Source organism: Oryx dammah, unplaced genomic scaffold (assembly GCF_014754425.2).
Source record: "Oryx dammah isolate SB20612 unplaced genomic scaffold, SCBI_Odam_1.1 HiC_scaffold_26, whole genome shotgun sequence".
NCBI classification, from domain to species: domain Eukaryota; kingdom Metazoa; phylum Chordata; class Mammalia; order Artiodactyla; family Bovidae; genus Oryx; species Oryx dammah.
In genome coordinates this window covers 61,771,473-61,793,569 of record NW_024070210.1, presented here as the reverse complement: position 1 = coordinate 61,793,569, position 22,097 = coordinate 61,771,473, and the positions used below count along the sequence as shown (strand labels likewise).

At 40.4% G+C, this 22,097-nt stretch overlaps 2 protein-coding genes across 2 annotated transcripts in view; both read right to left on the bottom strand.

Annotated features, from left to right (window-relative positions):
* The window catches only part of MDGA2 (MAM domain containing glycosylphosphatidylinositol anchor 2), a 915,731-nt gene that overhangs the window by 836,422 nt on the left and 57,212 nt on the right, over window positions 1-22,097 (bottom strand). The window lies entirely within an intron of this gene.
* LOC120853583 (thymosin beta-4-like) lies at window positions 11,955-12,320 on the bottom strand (the record flags this gene model as incomplete). The annotated part of the gene is made up of 1 exon (XM_040227545.1): window positions 11,955-12,320. A coding segment is annotated over one exon (279 nt), but the record flags the coding sequence as incomplete, so codon positions are not given.

Sequence of the window (22,097 nt, the reverse complement as noted above, 5' to 3'; positions counted from 1 at the left end):
AAGTAGTTATTTTTCTGGAAGATTAGAAAATGTCAGGGAGCAAGAGCTTTATGTATGGCCCTTAAATTATAAAGGATGCTTACATATAAACCTATATTCTATTATTAGTCAATAGTCTAGGATGAAACAACTCTATTCACTTCCTTTTCCACTGTACTGCAACTAAATGGTTTAATAAAACACTTTCTTTTTTAAATAAGAAAGATAATACTGTCAGAATTACATGCATACTTGAGATGAAACTCAAATTCTGTTCTTAAAAAATATGGGTAAAAGATATTTTGTTTCAGTTTCAATGGCATCTGAGGCGAGGCCATAGGTCATGACGCAGCTCCATCAGTGAATAGTGTTTGGATGTGTTAACCCAGTGTATATGTAGCTCTGGGAATGAAAGCAAGCTTGTGTGTATCTGGGTCCATACTAACAGATACTCTTCAGTAAAACTTGAACTCTCTTTTAAATGTAAGAAAGTCTCATGAATCCATACAAAGACAAAACTTATATTCTCTCTTTCAGCTTTGGAGTTCTGGTTTAGGTTTATTTTCTGGGAGATACTATGTACTGTTTTAGGTAAGCACTAAAGGAAATTCACTCATTTAAAAAGAACAGGAATGCCACAGTCAATGCTACATACTTGATCTAAGAAAGCTCCTCTCAGGACTATGGAAATCTATGACTATTTTAAACCTAAACAGAATTTTTTTTAAATAAGTAGCATGCGTTTTAATTCAGTCTTATCAAAGTGTGTGTGTGCTCAGTCATGTTTGACTCTGCAACTTTAGGCCCCTCTGTCCATAGGATTTTTCAGGCAAGAATACTGGAGTCGGCTGCCATTTCCTCCTCCAGGGATCTTCTCCACCCAGGCATCGAACCCACATTTCTGGCATCTCCTGAACTGCAGGTGGACTCTTTATCCACTGAGCCATCTTATACCAGCAACTTAATGTTTTTATGGAATGACAATGTTAAACAACTAACCAATGAACTGACAGGCCCAATAACAAAGGTGTACCGTGAAGACCAGTTAGTCTAAATCCAAAGAGACAGCTGAGACCAAGAGGCCCAGCACAGAGTGAGTGCAGTAAAAGCTTTTAGATCAGACAGTGCCAAGAGGAATGAGCAGCATTAACTTTGAACAGATGCATCACTCATTAAAACAGTATAGAAGAATTCCACTTTATTTTTTTTTTGAGGGTGTTTACACAGTTCTGAAGCTCTGTAAAACACAAACAATTACAATTCCTCTAAAAACAGCAGGAAAAAGAGACCACCTATATTTCCTCTCTTAGTAGGTTGAAATTTACATATATTTAGATCTCTATGGAAAACTTATTTCCAGTAAAGAAGACTTTAAAGAGGAATATCTTTGGGGAAAGGGGAAAATTATAAGCACCTAAATTATTTGCTTGAGGCTTCCAAAGGCAGGAAAACTTAACCATCTGTTTGTAGTATATAAACCTGATGAAAGATGGAGCTTCGGGAGAAAACTAGCCCGTCACCCATGCTTCCCTTACACAGGGCTCAGGACTTCCCTTGCACAGGACTATGAAACATGATGTACTGGATACAAGTAGCCCAAGAATTCAGAAGGTTACATTGAATGCTGCATGGTTTTGAACTTTGTTCTGATATATATCACTGGAGTCCAAGTGAGGTACTTAGTAAGTCTGAAAGCTCAAGGCTATCAGTGTAAAAGGAAACAACATGAGCTATAAGTCATACATTAAATAGAGCCTATACAGAACTTTCATTCAATTACTGCCCACACAAAGCCACAGGAGCCTGCTTATCCTTGCAAGTTCATCTGGTCAATTTAGGGGCTTAGATTAATAAGCTACATAAAATCTACCCCAATAAGAAATAGTACCATGGCTCTTTAACCAACAACGCAGTCTGTCTGCCAAGAAACAGAGACAAGCAATATTTTTACTTTTTCCATCTGCATGATTTAAATAAAGGGATTCTAATTTTTCTGTCTTCCCACTAATTGATTTTGCTTTTACAATCTTTTCCCAGCCATTAATGAAACTGTTCGATTTCATTTGAATGCTTTATTAAACTAATACATCAGTCTGTACTCGTTCCTCATAGTGATGTATTAGTCCAAAGCTTTGGAGTACATCCTCAAATTACATACAGTGGACATAAAATCATCACTGCTCAAAGGAGCGCTGCTTACAAAACAGGTGTTATTTGATGTCATGCTGAAAATGCTCCCGTGTCAGGTTGCTCCTCTGAAGGAATAAGAGATCTATATTCTGCAAGATGCTGGTTAGAAAATGCTCTGACTTGTCCAAAGACTGAGCTAAAATTAGAAATGGATTTATTTCCTGTTCCTTACTCATTTCTTACAGTCTCTCTCTGCTGCCTTCCTTTCTCTTCCTTTCCCTGCTCCATACTCATTGTCTCTAAATCCTTATAAAACTTTGCTGAACATACATGTAATTGATTGACAGTCCTTGAGTCAAATGGGAGTAAAATGTGAAAGGAATACTGGTAACTTTTACTTGGTTACTACAGATGTCACTTTTCTCTCCTCCTATGCACCTCCTTCCTCCAGTTTTCCCCTTTACCTATCACCACACTCATCTCTGCTCCTCTGTTCTCCAGAATCTTGATCTCACTCTAGCTCTCTCAAATTACAAATAGCATACACTTTCTGGGCATTTCTTTCCCTCAGGAAGTCAAATCCCCCTCTAACCTGGGCAGATTTTGTGATTTTCATGGAAGTGATAGATACCCAGCAATTTTCAAGAAAGACTCTTTCTCATCCTCTTATAACCCTGAGATCATCATACTCCAGAGCAGCCTGGTCTGGCTTCCTCGAGGTTGAAAGACAACATGAAGATAGGTCCACCTGTCCCAGGTGGTCCCCTGCTGAAGCATCTGTATGACAGAGCGCAGGCAAGACCAGCAGAAGAACCACTGTACCAGGCACAACATCCCTAGGAACAATGAATTGTTCTGTTTAAGCTACTAAACACCTGGGGGATAGTTTGTTACAGAGGGAAACACAGCAAATATACTCTGATTTTATCCCACTTTTTTTTCTTATTTTTTTCTCTACAGTTTAAAGTATTTTGTTCTACCAATGCTATTGGCATGTGCCCACTAACAAGAGTTTCCTCAGGTTCATATTTTCAGTTCAGTTCAGTCACTCAGTCATGTCCAACTCTTTGCGAACCCACGGACTGCAGCACGCCAGGCTTCCCTGTCCATCATCAACTCCCAGAGCTTACCAAACTCATTTCCATCGAGCTGATGATGACATCCAACCATCTTATCCTCTGTTGTCCCCTTCTCCTCCCACCTTCAATCTTTCCCAGCATCAGGGTCTTTTCTAGTGAGTCAGTTTTTCACATCAGGTGACCAAAGTCCTAGACTTTCAGTTTCAGCATCAGTCCTTCCAAAGAATATTCAAGACTGAGTTCCTTTAGGATGGACTGGTTCGATCTCCTTGCTTTCCAAGGGACTTTCAAGAGTCTTCTCCAACACAACAGTTCAAAATTATCAATTCTTGGTGCTCAGAATTCTTTATAGTCCAATTCTCACATCCATACATGACTACTGAAAAAAAAAAACAGCTTTTACTAGACAGATTTTGTTGGCAAAGTAATGTCTCTGATTTTTAATATGCTGTCTAGATTGATCATAGCTTTCCTTCCAAGAAGCAAGCGTCTTTTAATTTCATGGCCACAGTCACCATCTGCAGTGATTTTGGAGCCCCCCAAAATAGAGTCTCTCACCATTTCCATTGTTTCCCCATCTATTTGCCATGAAGTGATTGGACTGGATGCCATGATCTTAGTTTTCTGAGTGCTGAGTTGTATGCCAAATTTTTAACTCTCCTCTTTCACTTTCATCAAGAGGCTCTTTAGTTCCTCTTCACTTTCCGCCATAAGTGAAGTGAAGTCAGTCGTGTCCAACTCTGCGACCCCATGGACTATAGCCTACCAGGCTCCTGGGTCCATGGGATTTTCCAGGCAAGAGTACTGGAGTGGGTTGCCATTTCTTTCTCCAGGGGATCTTCCCAACCCAGGGATTGAATGCAGGTCTCCCACGTTGTAGGCGGACGCTTTACCATCTGAGCTACCAGGGAAGCCCCTTCTGCCATAAGAGTGGTGTCATCTGCATATCTGAGGTTATTGATATTTCTCCCGGCAATCTTGATTCCAGGTTGGGCTTCATCCAGCCCAGCATTTTGCATGATGTACTCTGCCTATAAGTTAAATAAGCAGGGTGACAATATGCAGCCTTGACATACTCCTTTACCAATATGGAACCAGTCTGTTGTTCCATGTCCAGTTCTAACTGTTGCTTCCTCAGGAGGCAGGTCAGGTGGTCCAGTATTTCCATCTCTTTAAGAATTTTCCACAGTTTGTTGTGATCCACATAGTCCAAGGCTTCAGTGTAGTAATAAAGCAGACATAGATGTTTCTCTGGAACTCTATTGCTTTTTTGATGATCCAACAGATCTTAGCAATTTGATCTCGGGTTCCTCTGCCTTTTCTAAAACCAGCTTGAACATGTGAAAGTTTATGGTTCACATACTGTTGAAACCTGGCTTGGAGAATTTTGAGCATTACTTTGCTAGCATGTGAGATGAGTGCAACTGTGCGGTAGTTTGTAAATTCTTTGGCATTGCCTTTCTTTGGAATTGGAATGAAAACTGACCTTTTCCAGTCCTGTGGCCACTGCTGAGTTTTCCAAATTTGCTAGCATTTTGAGTGCAGCCCTTTCACAGCATCATCTTTGAGGATTTGAAATAGCTCAACTGGAATTCCATCACCTCCACTAGCTTTGTTCATAGTGATGGTAAGGCCCACTTGACTTCACATTCCAGGATGTCTGGCTCTAGATGAGTGACCACACCATCATGGTTATCTGGGTCATGAAGATCTTTTCTGTATAGTTCTTCTGTGTATTCTTGCCCCTCTTCTTAATATCGTCTGCTTCTGTTAAGTGCATACCATTTCTGTCCTTTATTGTGCCCATCTTTGCATGAAATATTCCCTTGGGATCTCTAATTTTCTTGAAGAGATCTCTAGTCTTTCCCATTCTATTGTTGGCTTTTATTTCTTTGCATTGATCACTGAAGAAGGCTCTCTTATCTCTCCTTGCTATTCTTTGGAACTCTGCATTCAGTTGGGTATATCTTTCCTATTCTCCTTTGCCTTTAGCTTCTCTTCTTTTCACAGCTATTTGTAAGGCCTCCTCAGACAAACATTTTGCCTTTTTGCATTTCTTTTTCTTGGGGATGTTCTTGATCACTGCTTCTTGTTCAATATCACAAACCTCTGTCCATAGGTCTTCAGCCACTCTATCAAATCTAATCCCTTGAATCTATTTGTCACTTCTACTGTATAATTGTAAGGGATTCAATTTAGGTCATACCTGAATGGTCTATTGGTTCTCCTTACTTTCTTTCATTTAAGTCTCATTTTGGCAGTAAGGCGTGTGTGTGTGTGTGCTTAGTCATGTCTCTCTCTTTGCAGCCCCATGGACTGTAACCCACCAGGCTCCTCTGTCCATGGCATTTTCCAGGCCAGTATTCTGGTGTGGGTTTTCATTTCCTTCTCCAGGGGATCTTCCCAAAGCAAGGATCAAACCCACGTCTCTTATGTTTCCTGCATTGGCAGACAGATTCTTCACACTGGCACCACCTTCACATCAAATCTACAATAGATGGTGGAGGATGGCAGTGTAGAAGGACATTCACTCATCTCCCGCAAGAACTCCAAAATTACAACTTGCTGCTGAACAACCGTCAACAGGAGAATGTTGCATCCCGTCAAAAAAAAAATACTCCATATCCAAGGGCAAAGTAGAAACCCCAGCAAAACAGTAGAAGGGGCGAAGTTGCATTTAGAATCAAACCCCATACCCACCAGAGATGCTCAGAGGGCTCAAACAAACCTTGTTCACACCAGCACTGAAAGACCCCACAGAGACTGAGCCAGAACCGTGTGTGAGTGTCTCCTGTGGAGGTACGGGTGAGCAGTGACCTGCCACAGGGGCAGGGGCTCTGGGTACAGCAGACCTCGGTATGGCATACTCTTGGAGGAGATTGCCATTAACCCCACCATACAGCCACCAGAACTTACACAGGACTGGGGAAACAGACTCTTGGAGGGCACAAACAAAACCTTGTGCACATCAGGATCCAGGAGAAAGGAGTAGTGACTCCACAAGAGACTGACCCAGACTTGCCCATGAGTGCCCAGGAATCTCCATCAGAGGTATGGGTTGGCAGTGGTCTGCTAAGGGTTGAAGGCACTGGGTTGGCAGTGGGAGTAAGGGACCTTTTGAGGATGTCTCCATTATCTTCATTACCTCCACCACAGTTTGACCTGAGGTCAAACAACAGAGAGGGAACATATCACCACCCATCAACAGAAAATTGGATTAAAATTTTACTGAGCATGGCCCCCTGATCAGAACAAGACCCAGTTTTCCCCTCAGTCAGTCAGGAGGCTTCCATAAGCCTCTTATCCTTATCCTTCAGAAGGAAGACAGAATGAAAACCACAGTCACAGAAAACTAACCAAACTGATCACATGGACCACAGACTTGTCAGATTCAATGGAATTATGGGCTATGCCATGTAGGGCCACCCAAGACGAAAGGGTCATGGTGGAAATTCTGACAAAACATGGTCTACTGGAGAAGGGAATGGCAAACCACTTCAGTATTCTTGCCTTGAGGACCCCAAAGACAGTATGAAAAGGCAAGGAGATAAGACACTAAAAGATGAACTCCCCAGGTCAGTAGGTCCCTAATATGCCACTAGAGATCAGTGGAGAAATAACTCCAGAGAGAATGAAGTGACTGAGCCAAAGTAAAAACAACACCCAGCTGTGGGTGTGACTGGTGATGGAAGTAAAGTCCGATGCTGCAAAGAGCAATACTGCATAGGAACCTGGAATGTCAGGTCCATGAATCAAGGTAAGTTGGAAGTGGTCAAACAGGAGATAGCAAGAGTGAACACTGATATTTTAGGAATCAGAGAACTAAGATGAACTGGAATGGGTGAATTTAACTCAGATGACCATTATCTACTACTGTGGGCAAGAATCCCTTAGAAGAAATGGAGTAGCCCTCATAGTCAACAAGAGTCCGAAATGCAGTACATGGATGCAATCTCAAAAGCAACAGAATGATCTCTGTTCATTTCCGATGCAAACCATTCATTATCACAGTAATCCAAGTCTATGCCTTGACCAGTAATGCTGAAGAAGCTGAACGGTTCTATGAAGCCCTACGAGACCTTTTAGAACTAACACCCCAAAAAAGATGTCCTTTTCATCACAGGGGACTGGAATGCAAAAGTAGGAAGTCAGGGGATACCTGGAGTAACAGGCAAACTTGGCCTTGGAGCACAGAACAAAGTTTTGCCAAGAGAATGCACTGGTTATAGCAAACACCCTCTTCCAACAACACAAGAGAAGACTCTATACACCATCACCAGATGGTCAATACCGAAATCAGACTGATTATATTCTTTAGAGCCAAAGATGGAGAAGCTCTATACAGTCAGGAAAAAACAAGACTGGGAGCTGACTGTGGCTCAGATCATGAACTCCTTATTGCCAAAACTTTTAATGAGTAACAGCATTTACCTATAAACTCATCAATCCATTTAACTTCCATGAGGGATAATGAAGGCAATCATTACTTCCCTGCCTAAAGATAAGAAACAAAAGAGCTCAGTGGTAACACATGTGTGTTTGTGTCTTTGTGTAAGTGCACATACACATATGCATACACACAAGTTTTTTCTTATAACTACAAGGAAGTCCTAACTACTAGAGAAGAATATGGACCCACAAGGATGGATGAGTCATCTAGTAGATGAAGAGGAAATCAGAAACTTTTTCCATAAGACATTATAGATAGAATAACATCATTTACAGGAATGGGGAAAAGCACATCAAATCCGCCTAGCAAATATTCAAGGGAACAAAATTATGGTACTATCCAATGTTCTCATAGATCAGCTTTACAGTGGTTGTGTGTGTGTGTGTGTGTGTATGCTTAGTCTTGTCCGACTCTTTGCAATCCCATGGACTGTAGCCCACCAGGCTCCTTTGTCCATGGAATTTTTCCAGGCAAGAATACCAGAGCAGGTTGCCATTTCCTCCTCCAGGGGATCATCCCAACCTAGAATTCAAACCCCCATCTCTTGAGTCTCTTGCATTGGCAAGTGGATTCTTTACCACTGTGCTATTTGGGGAAGCTCCTTTACAATGGTTACAATGAAAGAAATGAGTCTCAGAACTCCTCAAAATAACTTTAACATGAATTCTGAGGCAGGTTCATGAAATTCCTTCTCACAAGTCAAAGAGTAAGCATTCCTCCCACAAAGAACTAGCTTTTACAGTAGGTTCCAATAATCACTATTGCTATTTGATTACATAGTACAAGTGTATTTCATAATACGGTATCTAAGTAATCTATCTTCTTTCCTGTCTCTCCTCATTTCCTTCAACTCTCTTTTTTATTTTGGTCTTGGTTTTTCTCAAACATGCTCAACTCATGCCATGACTGTCTCCTGACTGTTATGAAAGTCTCTCCTCTGTGTTGCTCTCTCAGTGAAGTTGTCTCCAATCACTGTATCTTATGGTGCCCCCTCCCCATTTAATCTTTTACATATTAACAAGGTTATAGAATTTTTCATAGCACAAATCACTAACTGAAGTTTTTATATTTTTCTTCTTTTACTTTTTATTTTTCTCAGCTAAAGTGTGCAGATCATGAGATCAGTGACCTTCCTTTTCTTGCTCGCTACTATGTACTTAGCACCTAGAATATGTGACCATAAAGCGTGAATTGACAAAGGAACTACACAAACAGCAAGTACAGAATTGACTGCCTCACCAGTCAAAAACTCATACCATGTAACTTTTTCCTGACACACCACACAATTTGGAATCACTTCCCTCTTTTATCAAAACCAGGACTCAGAAAACAAAGAGAAATTTAGATCTTGCCACAAACCTCTTTTTAAATGGTATGGGAAACAGTGGAAACAGTGTCAGATTTATTTTGGGAGGCTCCAAAATCACCGCAGATGGTGACTGCAGCCATGAAATTAAAAGACACTTACTCCTTGGAAGAAAAGTTATGACCAATCTAGATAACTTATTAAAAAGCAGAGACATTACTTTGCCAATAAAGGTCTGTCTAGCCAAGGCTATGCTTTTTCCAGTGCTCATGTATGGATGTGAGAGTTGGACTGTGAAGAAAGCTGAGTGCCAAAGAATTGATGCTTTTGAACTGTGGTGTTGGACAAGACTCTTGCGGGTCCCTTGGACTGCAAAGAGATCCAACCAGTCCATCCTAAAGGAGACCAGTCCTGGGTGTTCACTGAAAGGACTGATGCTAAAGCTGAAACTCCAGTACTTTGGCCACCTCATGTGAAGAGTTGACTCATTGGAAAAGACCCCGATGCTGGGAGGGATTGGGGGCAGGAGGAGAAGGGGACGACAGAGGATGAGATGGCTGGATGGCACCATCGACTCGATGCACATGAGTTTGAGTAAACTCTGGGAGTTGGTGATGGATAGGGAGGCCTGGCGTGCTGAGATTCATGGGGTCACAAAGAGTCGGACAAGACTGTGCGACTGAACTGAACTGAACAGAAAGGAACTTAATTTAATCCAAATGCTAAATACATATTCTGTATGTTCAAGATGTACTTTAGCGGACTTCCCTGGTGGTCCAGTGGTTAAAAGAAGTATTAGTTGCTCAGCTGTTGTCTGATTCTTTGCGACCGATGGACTGTAGCCTGACAGGCTCCTCTGTCCATAGGATTTCCCAGGCAAGAATACTGGAGTGGGTTGCCATTTCCTTTTCCAGGGGATCTTCCCAACCCAGGGACTGAACCCAGATCTCCTGCATTGCAGGCAGATTATACTATGTGAGCCATCTAAGACTTCACCTTCCAATGCAGGAGTTGTGGGTTTGATCCCTGGTTGGAGATTTAGGATCCCACATGCCTCACAGCTCAAAAACCAAAACATAAAGCAGAAGCAATATTATAACAAATTCAGACTTTAACAATATTATAACAAATAAAGACTTTAATATTAATATTATAATAATATTAATATTATAACAAATAAAGACTTTAAAAATGATTCACATCAAAAAATATCTTTAAAAAAATGTACTTTAGAAATCACCATGTTGAGCACGAAATATCTGCTATTCCTCATCAGAAGAGGTAATTGAGACCTAACTGTGTAGAGTGAGCCCAGAATTGCAGCCTCCAGCCTCAACTTCATATCTGAGGCTAAATACTACAGGTACAGTTTGCCTGTGTAAGCAGATCCACCCACACCACTTTGAAAAGGCACCACCCTTTCCCGCTACACACAGTACACTTATAAAGATGTATGATATGATGTGCTTCCCACTGGGAAGAAAGTTTGTAGGACAAAAAGAGCTGCTGTGAGTCAGAAAGCATGCTTCTTGTGCAAAACTGAAATGTCTCGGCTCCATGAACAACAAAGAATTGGTTTTTAGTTTTTGTGTTTTTTTTTTTTTAATAATTCACCAGTTTTCTCTATTGCTTAAACTTTTATCAATAGCTTAATGAATGTGTGCATGCTAAGTCGCTTCAGTCATGTCCAACTCATTGCAACCCTATGGACTGTAGCCCTCCAGGCTCCTGGAGGGCTATAATCCTCCTAAATGTTTTTTGATGTGAATTATTGTTAAAGTCTTTACTGAAGTTGTTATAGCATTACTTCTGCTTTATGTTTTGGTTTTTTGAGCTGTCAGGCATGTGGGATCCTAAATCCCCAACCAGGGATCAAACCCACACCACCTGCATTGGAAGGTGAATTCCCCTGTCCATGGGATTTTCCAGGCAAGAATGCTGGAGTGGGTTGTCATGCCCTCCTCCAGGAGATCTTTCCAACACAGGGATCAATCCCATATCTCCTGCACCTCCTGCTTTGCAGGCGGATTCTTTACCACTGAGCCATGGAGAAGCCCAATTTAAAGAATATTAACAAACAATATCATGCATTGAAGAGGTTGTAAAAGTAGGAAGCTTGAAATTTTTTAAAACATGCATACACTAGTGTAACCAAATCATCCAAAATTTTAATTGGCCCAGGAACTGTAGAATAATTGAATTTCAAATTTTTTTGGTTATTGTTTGCTAAAGATTATTTGGGTAATAGCAAGAATCAAATTATTTTTAATGTTAAGATTTCCTATAGAAATAAACATGCATTTCTCTATTACAATGCATATTTCAAGAGAAAACAAATTACTTGACATTTGTCTCCAGATATATGTTGCTTCTGAATCTGTGTAGTTTTACTCTCCAATAATAGGGACTGGAGTATGAAAGAGGAGAAAACAAAGCACACGAAGATAGGTATTTTATCTTCATGTTTATCTTTATAAAGACAAGTATTTCACTGTTGCTTATGGAACAAGGGGACATTACAACTAATGATATATGAACTTTGTTCGCCACTTATTTTTCACTTTCAGTTTTACTGCTGTTAGTGGGAAAAGCATAAAGTGATTTTAGTTGCTGTATATCATCAGAACTACTTAGCTTAGGCAAAATAAAATTTTTAACACACTCTTCTGTGCCCTTTAAGACTAACATTTTCTTTTTACATTTTAAAACTTTTTATTTGTGTATTAAAAAAGTGCGCATTCCAGTATTTAAAATCACTTTAACAAAAAGGAAATGGCACTCTAAACTGCACTTCACAGCCCACAGGACATTTTGGACCAGCTTGCTTTTTGCTCAAAAGTTCACTGTTGCCCCATCCAGCTTCCTCTTTCCCCAACTTTTCCTTTGCTTTTAGTCAGACAGGCAGATGAGAGAGAGAAAAGTGGCCTACACATTGTTAGTAGTTCTACTTTCTTTGATGTGAAAAAGGGTAGCACAGTCATTTGAAGCTGATCCAACCTCTTTGTATCTTACAAAGTTAAACAGCAACAAGAAGTAAAATAAGGCATTGCTTGTGGAATGTACATGGCATTCTGGCACTGCAGGTATTGTGACTTCATTATGACTCCCCTGCTTGCTTTTCCTGTTCAATAGTTTCTTTTGAAGGCAGTGCATTTTTCTCTTGTGTTTCTGTTTTATTCAATTTCAACTTATCGAACTTCTCTAGCTTAGCCTTATGGGGTTTGTCAGACGTGGTTGCAGAGGGAAGGGAGCGAGCTGTGAGTGAGTGAAGTCTGGTTTGCACTGTGGCCGCTGCCGAGTGCCTAAGACTAACATTGGTAGCCAGGAAATGGTTCAAATCATTGGATGGTGGGGCAGCAAGGGTCAGGGGCAGCAAGGGTCAGAGGTAGCAGCGTTGATCAGCAACAACTAATCGAGGAACCAAACGAGGATGGCAGAAAAGACAAGGATCCTTGCAAGGGACAGGTTGGTAAGGATATCAGAACACACAGACACAGAAGGAAGGGCCCTTCATCCAGACGAAGTGGTTTTGATTGCACCGTGTAGGCCGGAAGGGATGAGACTGCATTTCAGAAAACTGGTTAATAAGCTAACTTAACTCAGTATGTTCAAATTAGTAGTCAATAGCTATTCAATTACTTAAAACAGGTTAATGGTCTTGTGTATACAGGAAATGGCCTAATCCAGCCCCCTGGGAAAATTGTGCTTATAATGTGATAAGATCGAGTACTGAAGAAAGACTTTGCCTTGCAACACTGCCGTGTCCTCTTTCTGATCTACTTACGGCATTGACTGTTTTTCCCCAATGGGAGAAAAATATAAAAAGCTAAAAATCTTGCCAAAAAATCACCATGAGCTTGTTTTGCAATCTTGTGACCACACAAGTGGTAATGGAGTGAGATATTCAATGTGAACCACATAAAATCAAGTAATATCTATACATGATGGTGGAGAAGGCATCACTGAACAGCGCAGTTGTACCCACTCACTCCTCATGGATGCTGGCTCAGGAATGGTTGATAGGTGCTAGTAGTTCCTAGTGAGTCAGGGTACATTATAGCTCATTCATGAAGACCTCCCCACCATCTTCTGAACAAAACTGTGAGAAATTAATCATCTTAATATAGCTTGATCTGCAGGCAGCAGTTAGACAAGTGATTCATCAACTTCTGTTTGCTGCTGCTGCTGCTGCTGCTAAGTCACTTCAGTTGTGTCCGACTCTGTGTGACCCCATAGACAGCAGCCCACCAGGCTCTACCATCCCTGGGATTCTCCAGGCAAGAACACTGGAGTGGGTTGCCATTTCCTTCTCCAATGCATGAAAGTGAAAAATGAAAGGGAAGTCGCTCAGTCGTATCCGATTCTTCACAACCCCATGGACTGCAGGCTACCAGGCTCCTCCATCCATGGGATTTTCCAGGCAAGAGTACTGGAGTGGGATGCCAGTGCCTTCTCCGCAACTTCTCTTTAGACCCCACCAAATCCATGTGCGTGTTAATCACTGAGTTGTGCCTGACCTTTTGTAACCCCATGGACTGTAGCCGGCCAGGCTCTTCTGTCCATGGGATTCTCCAGGCAAGAATGCTGGAGTGGGCTGACATGCCCTCCTCCAGGGGATCTTCTTGGCCCAGGGATCGAACCTAGGTCTCCTGCATTGCAGGCAGATTCTTGAGTGTCTGAGCCACCAGGGAATCCCCCAGTACTATAATATAAACAATTATTTGGAGATCTTGAGTGCAACATTTAGAGGGGAAAACTCTGGCCATCTTATGTGGAAATATTTTCCAAGGTCAAAATAAATACTTAATCTAAGAAATATGTTTCCCCTAATCTGTACCCCAATACTGTACTTTTCTACAGCACTCACTACATTTATTTTATATTTAAACTATACGTTTCTATATTGTACCTGTTTCCTGTGTTTTATCAAATGCCTGTCTCTGGAATAGAGAGTGACATTTACTAGGTGCCGGATAAAAACTCACTGCAGAGAATTCACCTAAGTAATTTAGGAGGTTATGCACCCTCATGGACAGAGAAGGCAATGGCAACCCACTCCAGTACTCTTGCCTGGAAAATCCCATGGATGGAGGAGCCTGATAGCCTGCAGTCCATGGGGTCGATAAGAGTTGGACACGACTGAGCGACTTCACTTTCACTTTTCACTTTCATGCATTGGAGAAGGAAATGGCAATCCACTCCAGTGTTCTTGCCTGGAGAATCCCAGGGACGGGGGAGCCTGGCGGGCTGCTGTCTATGGGGTTGCACAGAGTCGGACATGACTGAAGTGACTTAGCAGCAGCAGCAGCAGCACCCTCATGGAAAGACCACTGATATAAAAGAACTATTTTTTACTCTACTTTAAAATGAAAATATTTATACATATAAGCTTTAAAACAACCATAAAATAGGTTCTATAACTTTCTTAAGCTTGTCAAAGTTCTAGACGCCCAAGGTTATAACTACTGGCATGTGCATTTTAACTTTCATTAACCCCAAAAAGTGAATTGTCTTTAAGCATATTATACAGCATTTATCATCTGATACTTTTCACTTTTGGCCATGCAAAGTTATTTGGATGTGCTCCTGTTTGAAAAGCCTTCAACCTTCTCCAAGTAATTTGTAACTGTTTATGCCCTTTAAGTTCTATCTGTTTAAGTTTTTTTCTTTTTTTCCCCTGAAATAAAGGGCTGAAATAACATTTCTGGCTCAGGAAACATTTTATCCACATAAACTGAAGTGTACTTTAAACATTCTACTTCCTCAAGTAAAAAATACAAAGTAAAATTCATATCCAGTTTAAAATATGGGGTCAGATGATGACTTGTTAGGCAAGTAGATTCCTAAAATCTAAGTCTGACCATACTAAAAGTGGACCAAGTCTGTCTGCAGGATTTCCTCCTCCTGGGCCTCGCTAACACTCCTTTCTCAGCATCCTTTGAAGACCTACTCATACCATGTTTTCTCTTATTACTTAGTTTTGAAAATGGAAGTCAGGGAAGAGCTTCAGGCAGCCATTCATGTTGAGTTTTAAGCATCTTCCCCTGAAGGACAGGGAAGACTGGTCTGCTGCAGTCCATGGGGTCGCAAAGAGTAGGACACACCTGAGCAACTGAACAACAACAATATGCCAATTACTGTGATAATTGCTATAATTTTCTCATTTCTTTTTCACACCAACTCTGAAGTAACCACTGTTACCTTATTTTCCTGAAGAGCAAATTAGGACCTTAGAGTAAAAATAACTTGCCTATGGCCACTCAGCCAGCTACCACCAAGAGTCAATACCAGCTCTATTGGGTCCTAATAGCCTTGTTTTTCATTAGATGGCAAACCGCCTAGAATATCTCCCAAGGAAGTAATTTTTGCATGTTAACCCGTTAGTGAAGTCTTAAAGCAAAGAAATGTGCAGGCTGTGTAATGTAGTTTCAGATATTCACCAAGAGATGAGAATGCATATTTTGAAGGAGAGGTTCTGAATTCACACTCTGCACACATTACCTAATTTATTACATATGCATGTACAAACACACTCACACTTCAAAAGACAAACTGTGAACTTCCTACAATATTATTTATCATGAAAGAAGGATTCCTTTCATACTGTGAGGGTCAATTCTATCTGAACAGCCTAGGATATGGACTTACATTCTCTCTGCACGTACATTTATATATAGCTCTCCTGACTTCCACTATGAATGACACACATCTGTCATGTCAACATTCACCACACAAGATGATCATATCATTTTCTTTATTAGGAAAAAGTCTCAATCTCATATAACTAACTTCCCACATGTCACCAAAAATCAAACGTCAGGCACTTATTAGGATATTTTACTTGTACTTTTATATGAAATATTTTTAATTTCTTTCATCAGATATGAACACATCTAACACATATGTATTATACACACACACACACATATATATATATGGAACTATATTTGGAATTGTGTTAAATATAGCTTCTCTACTCTGAGGAATTATGAACAGAATTTATGCAATTCTGAAAGAAATTCATATATATTACTTTAAAGTATATAAACTTGATTGAATAGTAAAAACTATGTAATGAGGTACTCCTCATACCAGTCAGAATGAACACAATGACCATCATTAAAAAGTCTACAAACAAAATGCGGGAGAGGGTGTAGAGAAAAAGGAAGCTTCCTACACTGTTGGTGGGAATGTAAATTGTTGCAGCTACTATGCAGAACAGTACAGATGTTCCTTCAGTTCAGTTCAGTTCAGTTCAGTGACTCAGTCATGCCCGACTTTTTGCAACCCAATGGACTGCAGCACGCTTGGCTTCCCTGTCCATCACCAACTCCCAGAGCTTACTCAAACTCATGTCCATCAAGTCGGCGATGCCATCTAATCATCTCATTCTCTATCAGCCACTTCTGCTGCTGCCTTCAATCTTTCCCAGCATCAAGGTCTCTTACAATGAGTCAGTTCTTCATATCAGGTGGCCAAAGTACTAGAGCTTCAGTTTCAGCATCAGTCCTTCCATTGAATATCCAGGACTAATTTCCTTTAGGATGGACTGGTTTGATCTCCTTGCAGTCCAAGGGATGCTGAAGAGTCTTCTCCAGCACCACAGTACAAAGCCATTGATTCTTTGGTGCTCAGCTTTCTTATAGTCCAACTCTCACATCCATACATGACAACTGGAAAAACCATACCTTTGACTAGATGGACCTTTGTTGGCAAAGTAATGTCTCTGCTTCTGAATATGCTATCTATGTTGGTCATAGCTTTCCTTCCAAGGAGCAAGCATCTTTAAATTTCATGGCTGCAGTCACCATGTGCAGTGATTTTGGAGTGCAAGAAAATAAAGTCTGTCACTGTTTCCATTGTTTCCCCATCTAATTACCATGAAGTGGTGGGACCATATGTCATGATCTTAGTTTTTGAATGTTGAGTTTCAAGCCAGCTTTTTCAATCTCCTCTTTCACTTTCATCAAGATACTCTTCAGTCCTCTTCACTTTCTGCCATAAGGGTCATGTCATCTGCATATAAAGTTATTGATATTTCTACCAGCAATCTTGATTCCAGACTGTGCTTCATCCAGCCTACCATTTCATGATGTACCCTGAATCCTTCATAGCTCATTCAGCAAAGAGTCTGCCTGCCATCCAGGAGACCTGGGTTCGATTCCTAGGTCAGGAAGATCCCCTATAGCAGAAAATGGCAACCCACTCCAGTATCCTTGACTGGAGAATCCCATGGACAGAGGAGCCTGGCAGGATACAGTCTATGGGGTCACAAGAGTCGGGCACAACTGAGAGACTAAACACATATACACACAGACACCCTGTATATAGGTTAAATAAGCAGGGTGACAACATACAGCCTTGACGTACTCCTTTCCAAATTTGGAACCAGTCTGTTGTTCCAGGTCCAGTTCTAACTGTTGCCTCTTGAGCAGCATACAGATTTCTCAGGAGGCAGTTAAGGTGGTTTGGTATTCCCATCTCTTGAATTGTCCACAGTTTGTTGTGATGTATAAAGTCAAAGACTTTGGTGTAATCAATAAAGCAGTAATCAGTCAAGTAGATGTTTTTCTGGAATTCTCTTACTTTTTCTATGATCCAATGGATGTTGGCAACTTGACCTCTGGTTTCTCTGCCTTTTCTAAATCCAGCTTGAGTATCTAGACTCAAGTTCACGTACTGTTCAAGCCTCGCTTGGAGAATTTTGAGCATTACTTTACTAGTGTGTGAGATGAATGCAAATGTGCTGTAGTTTGAATATTCTTTGGCATTGCCTTTCTTTGGGACTGGAATGAAAACTGACCTTGTCCAGCCCTGTGGTCACTGCTGAGTTTTCCAATTTGCTGGCATATTGAGTGCAACACTTTCACAGCATCATCTTTGAGGATTTGAAATAGCTCAACTGAAATTTCATCACCACCACTAGCTTTGTTTGTAGTGATGCTTCCTAAGGCCCACTTGACTTCGCATTCCAGGATGTTTGGCTCTAGGTGAGTTGACCACACCATCGTGGTTATCTGGGTCATGAAGATCTTTTCTGTATAGTCTTCTGTGTATTCTTCCTCCCTCTTAATATCTTCTGCTTCTGTTAGGTCCATACTATTCTGTCCTTTATTGAGCCCATCTTTGCGTGAAATGATCCCTTGGAAGCTCTAATTTTCTTGAAGAGATCGCTAGTCTTTCCCATTCTATTGTTGCCCTCTATTTCTTTGCATTGATCACTGAGGAAGGTTTTCTTATCTCTCCTTGCTATTCTTCTTGCATTCAGATGGATATATCTTTCCTTTTCTCCTTTGCCTTTAGCTTCTCTTCTTTTCTCAGCCATTTATAAGGCCTCCTCAGACAACCATTTTGCCTTTTTGCATTTGTTTTTCTTGGGGATGGTTTTGATTACTGCCTCCTGTATAATGTCACAAACCTCCACTGATAGTTCTTTGGGCACTCTTGTCTATCAGATCAAATCCCTCGAATCTATTTGTCACTTCCACTGCATAAGGGATTTGATTTAGGTCAGACCTGAATGGTCTAGTAGTTTTCCTTACTTTCTTCAATTTAAGTCTGAATTTTGCAGTAAGGAGTTTGTGATCTGAGCCACAGTCAGGTCCTGGTCTTGTTTTTGCTGACTGTATAGAGCTTCTCCATCTTTGGCTGCAAAGAGTATAATCAGTCCGATTTTGGCATCGACCATCTGGTGGCATTCATGTGTAGAGTTTTCTCTTGTGTTGTTGAAAGAGGGTGTTTGCTATGACCAGTGCATTCTCTTGGTGAAACTCTGTTAGCTTTTGCTCTGCTTCATTTTGTACTTCAAGGCCAAATTTACCAGTGACTCCAGGTATCTCTTGACTTTCTACTTTTGCATTCCAGTCCCCTATGATGAAAAGAACATCTTTTTTGGGTGTTCTAGAAGGTCTTGTAGGTCTTCATAGAATCATTCAATTTCAGTGTCTTTCAGCATTATTGGTTGGGGTATAGACTTGGATTACTGTTAGACTGAATGGTTTGCCTTTGAAATGAAGAGAGATCATTCTGTCATTTTTGAGATTGCACCTAGGTACTGCATTTCAGACTCTTTTGTTGACTATGAGGGCTACTCCATTTCTTCTATGGGATTCTTGCCCACAGTAGTAGATATAATGGTCATCTGAGTTAAATTCGCTCATTCCAATCCATTTTAGTTCACTGTCTCTGAAAATGTCGATGTTCACTCTTGCCATTTCCTGTTTGACCACTTCCAATTTATCTTGATTCATGGACCTAACATCCCAGTTCCTATGCAATATTGCTTTTTACAGCATTGGACTTTACTTCCACCACCAGTCACATCCACAACTGGGCATTGTTTTCACTTTGGCTCCATCTTTTCATTCTTTCTGGAGTTATTTCTCCACTTTTCTCCAGTAGCATATTGAGTACCTACTGACCTGGGGAGTTCATCTTTCAGCATATATTTTTGCCTTTTCATACTGTCTTTGGGGTCCTCAAAGCAAGAATACTGAAGTGGTTTGCCATTCCCTTCTCCAGTGGACCTTCTTTTGTCAGAACTCTCCACCATGACCCGTCTGCCTTGGGTGGCCCTACACGGCATGGGTCATAGTTTCATTGAGTTAGACAAGGCTGTGGTCCACGTGATCAGTTTGATTAGTTTTCTGTGATTGTGGTTTTCATTCTGTCTGCCCTCAGAGGATAAGGACAAGAGGCTTATAGAAGCTTCCTGATGGGGGAGACTGACTGTGGGGGAAACTGGGTCTTTTGATGGGTGGGGCCATACTCATTAAATCTTTAATCCAATTTTCTGTTGATGGGCAGGGCTGTGTTCCCTCCCTGTTATCTGACCAGGACCCAGAGACCCCACAGAGACTGAGCTAGACCTATGTTAGGTCTGGCTGGGCACTTACCCAGACTCGCCTGTGAGTGTCCGGGAGTCTTTGGGAGAGGTGTGGGTCAGCAGTGGCCTGCTGCAGGGTCGGGGGCACAAGTGTGGCCATGCATACACGGGACCTTGTGAAGGATATAGCAGTTATCTTCATTACCTCCACCACAGTTTGGTCTCAGGTCAAACAGCAGGGAAGGAACACAGCCCTGCCCATCAACAAAAAGTTGGATGTTCCTTACAAAACTAAAAACAGAGTCGCCACATGATCCTGCAATCCCACTCCTGGACGTGTATCTGGAGAAAACTCTAATTTAAAAATATACATGCATCCCAGTGTTCGCAGCAGCACTATTTATAATAGCTAAGACATGGAAGTAACCTAATGAATGGATAAAGAAGATGTGGTACATATAAACAATGGAAGATTAGTGAGCCATAAGAAAGGATGAAATAATGCCACTTGAAGTAACATGGATGGGTCTACAGATTATCATATTGAGTGAAGTAAGCCAGATTTTTTAAAAAAAATCTCATAGGATAACACTTAAATGCTGAATCTAAAAACATGATACAAATGAACTTATTTACAAAACAGAAACAGACTCACAGACATTAAAAAAAAAAAAAAAAAACTGATGGTTACCAAAGGGAATAGAGGAGAAGGGGGAGAGATAAATCAGGAGTTTGGGATTAACATATACACACTACTACATGTAAAACAGATAAACAGTAAGGACCTACTGTATAACACAAGGAACTATACTCAAATTTTTATAATAACATATAAAGGAAATGAACCTGAAAAACAATATATATATATATATATGTGTGTGTATGTGTATGCATAAATGAATCACTTTGTTATACACTTGAAACTAATAAAGATTGTAAATTAACTATATCAATTTAAAAATATATAAACTTTTTATATAGTATAAAGTATATAAGGTTTTTAAGGTGTGTAAATAAAACTCATAAACTTTAACCTATTAAAACCTCTTTTCTCCATTAAAAAAAAGTTAAATCTGTCCAGAAATAGGTTATTCACTTTTTAAACCAATGTTTTCCCTCAGATACACTCCACTCAAGTATAGATCAGAAAGCCTATTTAAAGCAACTATTGACCTTGTTGCATGTATTCATGTTATTTACGTTTATATCCATTATGCTAACCACTGGGATAATTATGGATTAATTCTAATATAAAATTCTTTAATTAATTCATATTAATTAGATGTATTCACTATTAACTGATTCTCAGAAATACCTACACATGAAAAACGGTCAAGATTCCTAGTTTAGAACCCTCCAGTAGAGCATGGCTTAAAATGCTACCTAATCAGATTAAATTTCTACTGGTTCATCAGTTTAACTGGGTAAAATAAGAAGAAAAGGCTAAACAAGAATCATAGCAATTTTTAAAATATATCTCAAACATCAACTAGTTCATTCAGAACATTCAGAAAATGTTAAGTAAGACATATGTTTCTAGGGCTTAACAGTGACCTAGTTCTTCCATGTCCCTCCTTCTATAAAATGGTACAAATAATAGTACTCACTTCATGTGGGGTTCAGATTTTTTTTAAAAAAGATTGTATCTATTAAGGATTTGGCTCTTTCATACATCTATGGCCATCAACAAGATGAGGAAATATAATTTATTTCTCTTGACCTCCTCAGGAATAGATGTTGAAGTAATATTAAAAAATGATACTATTCAGAACATAAAATAACATTTGATTTAATGGTGCTTTTAATTCTGACCAAAACAACTATTTCAACCATTCTATAATAATGTATATTTATTAAAAATAATGGAACATTTGAAATTCATTAACATTTTAAGGATAATTCTAGTTATCCAGATCAGTGGCTACACCGAGCATTAAGAGACTGTCCAAGATACCACTAAAGTGAATGACTCTAACGTGAGCTAACAGATAAGACGTTCATAGCATAGAGGCTGGGATAGTCAGAGAATGAAATGTGGGTTGTGCAAGACTCAGTTCAGTTCAGTTCAGTCGCTCAGTTGTGTCCGACTCTTTGCGACCCCATGAATCGCAGCACGCCAGGCCTCCCTGTCCATCACCAACTTCCGGAGTTCACTCAGACTCACATCCATCGAGTCTGTGATGCCATCCAGCCATCTCATCCTCTGTCGTCCCCTTCTCCTCCTGCCCCCAATCCCTCCCAGCATCAGAGTCTTCTCCAATGAGTCAACTCTTCGCATGAGGTGGCCAAAGTACTGGAGTTTCAGCTTTAGCATCAGTCCTTCCAAAG